Source organism: Bison bison, unplaced genomic scaffold (genome assembly GCF_000754665.1).
Source record: "Bison bison bison isolate TAMUID 2011002044 unplaced genomic scaffold, Bison_UMD1.0 scf7180017864279, whole genome shotgun sequence".
Lineage (NCBI taxonomy): Eukaryota > Metazoa > Chordata > Mammalia > Artiodactyla > Bovidae > Bison > Bison bison.
Window position 1 is genome coordinate 4,453,929 of NW_011494851.1, and position 9,394 is coordinate 4,463,322.

Consider the following 9,394-nt stretch of genomic DNA (forward strand, 5'->3'; position numbering starts at 1 on the left):
AGGGGACAACAGAGGATGAGATGGCTGGATGGCATCACTGACTCGATGGACGTGAGTCTGGGTGAACTCCGGGAGTTGGTAATGGACAGGGAGGCCTGGCGTGCTGCAATTCATGGGGTCGAAAAAAGTCAGACACGACTGAGCGACTGAACTGAACTGAACTGAAGAGTAGTCTTCAAATTATAATAAGGTTTGTTTAATCTCAGGCCCCAAACATTCATCACCTAGAAATATGTCTGTTGTAAATGAGATGGTGTCTTTATGCCTGAGACAGGTACTATCAGGGTGTGTCATTTTTCTTTTCCTTTTATTCCCTAGGCCAGTCCTATCCTACATGCCTAGAAAAGGTTATGGGAGTACAAGAAAAAATATCAGACTTCTTTTCACTGGAGCCAAATCATGCTATACCTCACATACTGTGATATCTGTGTGCAGACCATTCTTACATTTTGAATTCAGATTGGAGAGAGTATTGCATCAAAAAGACCCAAGCACTAAGTATTACTATATTAGTAGGAGAGAGTAGATTTTTATCACATGCATAACTATTTCTGCTTCATTGATTACATTAAAGCCTATGGCTATGTGGATAAAACAAACTGGTAAATTCTTCAAGAGATGAGAATACCAGACCATTTTACCTGTCTCCTGAGAAACCTGTATGCAGGACAAGAAGCAACAGTTAGAACCAGATATGGAACAACAGACTGGTTCAAAATTGGGAAAGGAATATGTCAAGGCTATATATTGTCACCCTGATTGTTTAACTTCTATGCAGAGTATGTGAAATGCCAGGCTGGATGACTCACAAGCTGGAATCAAGATTGCTGAGAGAAATATTAACAACCTCAGATATGCAGATGATACAACTCTAGTGGCAGAAAGTGAAAAGGAACTAAAGAGCCTCTTGATGAGGGTGAAAGAGGAGCATGAAAAAGCTGGTTTAAAACTCAATATTCAAAACACTAAGATCATGGCATCAGGTCCCTTCACTTCATGGCAGATAGATGGGGGAAAGTAGAAACAGTGACTGATTGTATTTTCTTGGGCTCCAAAATCACTGTGGATAGTGACTGCAGCCACTAAATTAAAAGATACTTGCTCCTTGGATGGAAAGCTATGGCAAACCTAGACAGCATATTAAAAAGCAGAGACATCACTTTGCCAACAAAGGTCCATATAGTCAAAGCTGTTCTTCCAGTAGTCACATACAGATGTGAGAGTTGGAACATAAAGAAGGCTGAGTGCCAAAGAATTGATCCTTTTGAATTGTGTTCAAGAAGACTCTTGAGATCCCTTGGACAGTAAGGAGATCAAACCAGTCAATCCTAAAGGAAATCAATTGTAAATATTCACTGGGAGGACTGGTTCTAAAGCTGAAACTCCAATGTTTTGGCCACCTGATGTGAAGAGCCACCTCATTGGAAAAGACCTTGATGCTGGGAAAGATTAAGGGCAGGAGGACAAGTGGGCAGCAGAGTGTTAGATGGTTGGATGGCATCACAGACTCAATGGATACGGATTTGAATAAACTCTGGAAGATAGTGAAGGACAAGGAAGACTGGCATGCTGCAGTTCATGGGGTCACAGAGAGTTGGACAAGACTTAGCAACTGAACAAAAACAACAATGGTTAATTAGTCGAAAAAATTCCACTAAAATATTTTTTAAAGAGTAAGACATACTACTCTATTTGGATTATCATGTTATCCTTGTTTTACAATTGTGTCCATACTAACCAAAGGAAGTGTTGATTGTGTGGAGATTTGTTTATTATCAAGTAAATAAGAGACTTACAAATAAAAGTGATTTAATTTTATGGTTAAATAAAGATTTCTCTGTAGCTGAGAAGACTGTTAAAATGATAAACTGTAACAAAGAAAGAAAAATGGTATTTCTTGCCTTTAAGATAGGGCAATGAAGTATCTATCTTCAAGAAGCTTTCATTTAATTTCAACTTCTGATGCAAAATGCTATCAGCTTCTCTTTTTATTGTGTCTGCATTGTTAGAGGTAAACTGAAATTTGAGCAATACGTTTATTTTCAAACCATTATTACTTGGCCTGAAAAACAAAAATATCAGAATAAATGAGTGAGGATGTAGCATAGTAATTACTATAACTTATTACATAAATATAGTTATATATTCAAGAAAATACAACATAAATATTTTATACTCTTCGTTGTCATGGATGTTTTCCCTTTATGTATCATATAGGTGTTAATACCTGAATTACTCCTGGTTTGTAAAACTTGATCATATTTAGGGAGGGGAGAGTATCTGAAAATGGTAAAATCTTTTTTTTTTTTCTGGACAAATAAAAGCACTTGTTAAATTAATCAGACTTGTATTTTATTCTTGATTTAAAAAATCCATTATATTTGTTTATTTTTTAAAATGTAAGTAAAATTGAGAGGAGGTTTTAATGATTGTAAGAATCTTTAACTGAAATACAAAAAACTTTAAAAGGACAACCAGTAGAATATATTTCATCACTACCCAAGTTACAGCACTCTCTCCCTAAATGTACTCTGTAAATGAGAAATAACAATTAAATGTAATAATATTAAATTATTTTTACTCTCAGTATATTTTAATTTTTTACATCATATCCAGAAAGCAAATAATTAAGAAAAACTAAATAATACAAAGTTGCCTTTTCATCAAAGTAATTAGCTATAATTACCTAACATTGAAAACATGAGACTTGATGTAATGATGATTTAAACTGGATCTTTGAAATATCTCATCTATCTGAGAAAAGAAAAAAAAAAGTGTAGAACTTTGTTAAATATGAATTTTGCACATTTCAGTATATTACAAAAATGCTTGTATAAAATGTACAGTGATTCAAATAGCATTTATTTCTAAGTTTGTTTACAGCTATGCCCAGAAAGCTCATTTGGGCATAATCTCATCATAAAGGTCATCTCTGTAACTGAATGTTGGTATTTGAATAAATTATCACCTGGTCAAAGATGAATGATAAAGAGTCGTATGAAGTCACATATTTCAACAGCCAGTACAGAGACTGAATTTCATTGAAAACTTGCTATGAATGGACTTAACAACCACTATCATTCAAACATAATTATCATCCCCATGAGTGTGATTAAAAATAAACTTTTTAGGCTTTGGTAAAAATTTATAGGCTGTGTTTTGAAACTGTGGTAAATGGGGAAGAGGAGGAAAATGTGTATTTTGGGGAACACTTTTTAAAAATTAATTTACTTATCAAGAAAAAAGCATCAAATCTTTACCTAGAATCATATAACAAAATAGTATATATTCTGCACCAATTTTTCTTTCCGCCTAAGTATTTGCTTAGGATGTATTTTTGGAAAGGCACACCAATCCCGCTCAGTTGCATCCTTCGACTCATCTCATCAGCTTCTACTTTTGGTTGGGAAAGATCGAAAGAAGTATTTCTAAACCTGGCAAAGATCTGCCATTTTTGGTCAGTGCTATATTCTGTAGAATCTGTGTATAAACTGAAGTCTTCAGTGAAAGAGCTAGTGTGTGTGTTTCTGTGGCATATTTTCAGGACTAAAATGTTCAGTATAAGTTGCCTAATGGGAAATGTATCAGGTCATGCACACAGTAAGAGCTTACTATATAGTATGTGGTAATGTTTGTACCTAACTAAGTTATGTCTCCAGATAAATCTAATATATTTTTGTGTGTGTGTATTTGAGCTACCCATTTATCTCTTGGGCTTATGTTGTTCAGCATATGGTACAATTATCCTTTCTCCAATGTATTGTTCCAATCTTCCTGAGACAGTTAGAATTGCCAGGATTAGCAAATAAAAATGTAGTTAAGCTTTAATTTCAGATAAACAATTATTTTTTTAGTATAAGCATGAAATATATACTCAGGAGAATCTGAAATTAAAATCTAACTGGGCATTCTTTGTTTTTCTGGCAACCCTAACATAACTGCAATTTGGTATGTTCTCAAATTGCCTCTTATTATAATTTAAACTCCCTCATAATAATATTATCAAGGTAGGAATGATAGCAGAAAAGCTCAGACTTACCTCACTACTGATTTTTTGTTTCAGGTCTGTCCTATTTTTTGAATGTTCCACTGAAAAATCAAGATTATATTCAATACTAGGGATCTGGAAGGAAGTTTGGTAATAATGAACCTTCTGATCTGGAAAGGAAAACAGAAATGGATCGTTTGAGTTCTGTAACTATCAGAAGGAATGATATGCAGAAAACTCCTGTAACTGACAAGTTGTTGGGAATTAAACACAACAGCTGTAGCTAACACTTCCTTTAACTCTTTATTAAGATCATACCTTCTCATAGTCACATGGTTGTCAGTTGTATCCTGACACAATTACCACCTGTTAGTGGTAACTTATACATTTAAGTTGTTAATTAAATAATAATAGTAGACTGTATTATATTAAAAAAGCTGACCTCAAAGTTAGAATTGCTACTAAAATAATATTTTGCTCTCAGTACATTAAATATTATTAAACCATACAATAACATATGTTATGACTCTACTGCACTGTTTGAGAGAAAATATTATATGAACCAAGCAAAATTTTAAATGCTAGAAGTAATTTTTACACATAAATGTTTATATTTCCCAAATGTAGATAAATTTATGCAAATAAATATCTAATTATACAAAGTATATATACATCTATATAAACTATTATTGCAATGAAAATTACATTTGAAAATATTAGAAAAGGGTTTCTAAAATATTAAGATTTTAAAACCAATTGTCTAGATCTTTAAATTTTAAAAATAATGCAATCAGATTCTTACCAAATACCAAAAAATAAACAGGGAGACCGATGATTACTGCTAGAACCAACACAACAGCTGTAATAATAAGGACAATCATCCATGGTTTCAATGAATGTGTTCTTCTACCAAGAATTGATGGCCTTTTGAGAAAGAGTGGTATGTTACAAACAAATAGAACTTAAACACTAGAATCTCAATTTCACATAGCTTTGGTATAGAATTTTTTTTTTCTGGAATTCATAGTTAGCCTTTACTGCACTTACTAACATTTGAATATATTTTTTCTATAAAAAATTAGAAAAAGTACCATTAAAGGTCTCACTGGCATTTGACTTTACATTTCTATTTAAAAAATTCAGAATTGTACTATAGTTGACTACTATTTCTTTTGTTTCTGGTTCATGATACTAGATGTTCTGAAATATTTTTGTTTTTATAAATGAACTAATACTTTATATTTGGTTTATGTGCCTCAAATCATATGAGCCTCAAAGAGTGAGGGCTTCTGGGACACTCCTCTCGTTCTAGCATAAATAGTCAGACTCAGAGAGATCACTAAATCCTCAAATTGGATATTGGAGGAATTGGCACTAGAACATGGATTCTGGGACTCTTTCACACTTCTTAAACTCATAATCCCTATTTATAAGACAAGTAATCTATAATGCATACGAAGAGCATCTGAAATAGGACAGGTTGAAGAAAAGAAAACAGAATGGAACTATAAGGAAAAAAATAATATGTGAACCAAAATGATATCATTAATATGATAAACCAATAAATAGTGATAGCTTGGCATTTTGGACCAAGGAATTATGTGGTGTGAGAACCACTGGTGTTATATAATAAACATCTATTTCATAAGATGATGAGATTTTAAACTTGTGACTTTTATAGGTGATGTTGCACAGGATAAGGAGAGATTTTTTTGAATAAATAATAGATTTAAAGAAAAATACTAAGACAGTAATATATTGAAATATATTGAAAATATAATGGAAAGAATGAAAGTGGAATGCAAATGACTGATATTTGGGAAAATTTTGTGGAAGGGGGAAAATGTGGCAAAGCCTGTCTCCATCCTAATGTCAGGGCCCAGAGTCTAAGGACTAACTGAACAATGACAGGGTTGTGATGAACATGCATGGTCTGGGAGGATCTAATCTATGGGAGAACTGAACAGGAATATCCTTTACAAAGTTAAAGGTACAAGTTCTTGTTCTGTTAAAAATTACACATGGAAAAAAAGAATAAGGAATTTTCTTCCCTGGAGTTGGTAGATGGTGGAAAATAGGCTCCAGCTAAAAAATTAAAGATATTAACTGAGATGTGCCTTTTGGCATCAGCGATCTAGAAGGATTAGGGATCCTTGATGCTTTTGAACTGTGGTGCTGGAAGTCTCTTGAGAGTCCCTTGGACTACAAGGAGATCAAACCAGTCAATCCTAAAGGAAATCAACCCTGAATATTCACTGGAAGGACTGGTGCAGAAGCTGAAGCTCCAAAATTTTGACCACCTGATGTGAAGAGCTGACTTACCGGAAAAGACCCTGATGCTAGGAAAGACTGAGGGCAGGAAAAGGGGGTGGCAGAGGATAAGATGGTTAGATAGCATCACCGACTCAAGGTCATGAATTTGTGCAAACTCCGGGAGATAGTTTAGGACAGAGGAGGCTGGTGGGCTGCAGTCTATGAGTTTGTAAAGAGTTGGACAAGACTTAGTGACTGAAAAACAATAGCAACAATGCATCTTTGTATCTGGGCAAGAAGATAGAAGCAGTTTCCCCACTCAGAACCATTAACCTGACCTCTTATATGTATCTCAGGTAGCACCAAATCTGAGTTCTTCTGTGTTTCTGGAAAGATCTAAAGTTAAAGTTACTCTGGCCTTCTACTCTTTGGTTGAAGGCCAGAGTAATACTCTTTGGGAAGAGTATTACATCTGCAAACATTTGAAGTCTATAAAAGGGCTGGGATCCTGCTTGGGCCCAGGCAAGTGCTGGTGAATGTATTCATCACATTTATTAATAGAAGATCATGGGCAATCATGAACTCAGTTGAGATTTGCTGAGTTCCTTCTGTGTGCCACTTTCTGCTTAAGACTCAAAACTGAATAATATATAGGTTCCCATCTTAAAAGAATGTGTGATCTAGAAACATATTAAGTAACTACTGTAATAGAAGTGATAAATGTCATGACGGAATTATGCCTCGTATGCTATGGAAGCTGAGTGGGCACATGGTTTTGCCTTAGAGAAGTTGTCTTGTGAACTGCTTCTTGAAAGCTGAGAAGGAAGGCTGGCAAGAATGGATGTATCACAGGCAGAGGGAATAGTATAAATTAAGGTGATATGAGATAAGGACAAGAATGTCTCAAGAACATACTTGAGAAAGTCATAAAAGAGGTCATAAATGAGAATGGAGGTGAAGTTAATTAAGAGGGAGCAATTAGTTAGCTTGGTGGATATTTATTGAGCAGTACTATGTATGGAAATGGCTACTCATTCCTGTATTCTAGCCTGGGAAATCCCATGGACAGAGGAGCCTGGAGGTCTATAGTCCATGGGGTTGCAAAGAGTCAGACATGACTGAGTGACTAGCACTTATTTACATATGTATGAAATGCAGGGGAACATAGAAAAGAATCTTCAATGTTCCCCTCCAGGAACTTATAGTATTTTAAAGGAGGAGCATAGTGTAACACATTGTACCAGATTTGCAGAGCATTTCTAATGGAGTTTCAGAGAACTCACAATTTCTCCTTGGAGGAAATAATGGCTGAAAAATAATAATACTTTTTTAAAACTTGAAAATGCTAGATCCACTTCTCATTCTTTCCCCCTCTGTATCAGATATAGAAAACCATTCATGAAGAGGGAGATTGTTTTGCAACAAAATTCTCATCATCAAAATGATGGGGTTTCTTGTTGAACTCTTTGAACTCCAGAAAATCATTGTGACTTACTTACCATTTTATGTAAGGATCGTAAGTTAAAAATTGTTTGTTTCCTTAACCATGCAGAAAGTGAAAGAATCAGTTGCATCCGATTCTTTGTGACCCTGTGGACTGTAGCCCACCAGGCTCCTCTGTTCATGGAATGCTCCAGGCAAGAACACTTGAGTGGGTTGCCATTCTCTTCTGCAGGGAATCTTCCCAACCTAGGGATCAAACCCGGGTTTCCCTCATTGCAAGCAGATTCTTTACTGTCTGAGCTACCAGGAAACCATGCTGACATGCCCTCAAATATTTACCAATATATGTTTTTGTTTTAAATAAAACAATGCTTTATTCCTGATTTATTTTAGTTCTAACCCAATTTTATCTTAAACATTGACTAATTTCAATGACTAATTTCAGTGGTTGTTTGATATTGGTAGAGATTATACCTCATAGGTTCTTGGTAGATATTTGTTTACTAAAGAAAATATTGTGTTATAAGTTAGAAGCGACCCTAAATTACTTGCAACAGAAAAACTATTTTTAGTAGAGAGTTTTGCTAGAGATGAATCACTTCAAACATGGCAGGGGGAAAAAATCAGATTAAGCACTTACTTGGAATCAAGATACAATTGTACATTTTGTACTTAAAAATTGCTAATGGGCAGCTTTCTCCTCTTCCCTTCTTGGTTTCTCCTTCCCCCAACCCTTCAGATACAAAGAATTTAATTTTGGTCAGACTGTTCCAGTAAGATGACTAAACAAGTTCACTGTAATTAGGAAAATCCAGCCTTAGAAAAGCCTTTGCCATCCAAACAAAATAAAAATTTAAGTGACCTCACCTTTGAGGCATTCACATCAAAGTGAAGATGAGCAGTGACAAAAGTTGTCCTTTCAGCAGGCTTTAGAAAGCCTTTCACAAAGAGTCAAAGTATTTTTAAAAAGTGTCAGCCTTTTATTTTTATTTTTTTTCTAATTTTATTTTATTTTTAAACTTTACATAATTGTCTTAGTTTTGCCAAATATCACAATGAATCCGCCACAGGTATACATGTGTTCCCCATCCTGAACCCTCCTCCCTCCTCCCTCCCCATACCATCCCTCTGGGTCGTCCCAGTGCACTAGCCCCAAGCATCCAGTATCGTGCATCAAACCTGGACTGGCAACTCGTTTCTTACATGATATTTTACATGTTTCAATGCCATTCTCCCAAATCTTCCCACCCTCTCCCTCTCCCACAGAGTCCATAAGACTGTTCTATACATCAGTGTCTCTTTTGCTGTCTCGTACACCGGGTTATTGTTACCATCTTTCTAAATTCCATATATATGCGTTAGTATACTGTATTTATGTTTTTCCTTCTGGCTTACTTCACTCTGTATAATAGGCTCCAGTTTCATCCACCTCATTAGAACTGATTCAAATGTATTCTTTTTAATGGCTGAGTAATACTCCATTGTGTATATGTACCACAGCTTTCTTATCCATTCATCTGCTGATGGACATCTAGGTTGCTTCCATGTCCTGCTATTATAAACAGTACTGCGATGAACATTGGGGTACATGTGTCTCTTTCCCTTCTGGTTTCCTCAGTGTGTATGCCCAGCAGTGGGATTGCTGGATCATAAGGCAGTTCTATTTCCAGTTTTTTAAGGAATCTCCACACTGTTCTCCATAGTGGCTGT

General features: G+C 35.2%; 1 protein-coding gene across 1 annotated transcript in view; it reads right to left on the reverse strand.

Moving 5' to 3' along the window:
• The window catches only part of LOC104995180 (transmembrane protease serine 11G-like), a 20,342-nt gene extending 15,473 nt beyond the window's left edge, over positions 1–4,869 (reverse strand). Inside the window, exons 1-4 of the mRNA XM_010848908.1 lie at positions 4,791–4,869; positions 4,040–4,158; positions 2,687–2,754; positions 1,902–2,062 (exon numbers count right to left, since the gene is read on the reverse strand). Of these exons, the coding sequence (XP_010847210.1) occupies positions 1,902–2,062; positions 2,687–2,754; positions 4,040–4,158; positions 4,791–4,869 (427 nt within the window). The remainder of the gene's footprint in view (positions 1–1,901; positions 2,063–2,686; positions 2,755–4,039; positions 4,159–4,790) is intronic.
• Positions 4,870–9,394: the final 4,525 nt, after the last annotated feature.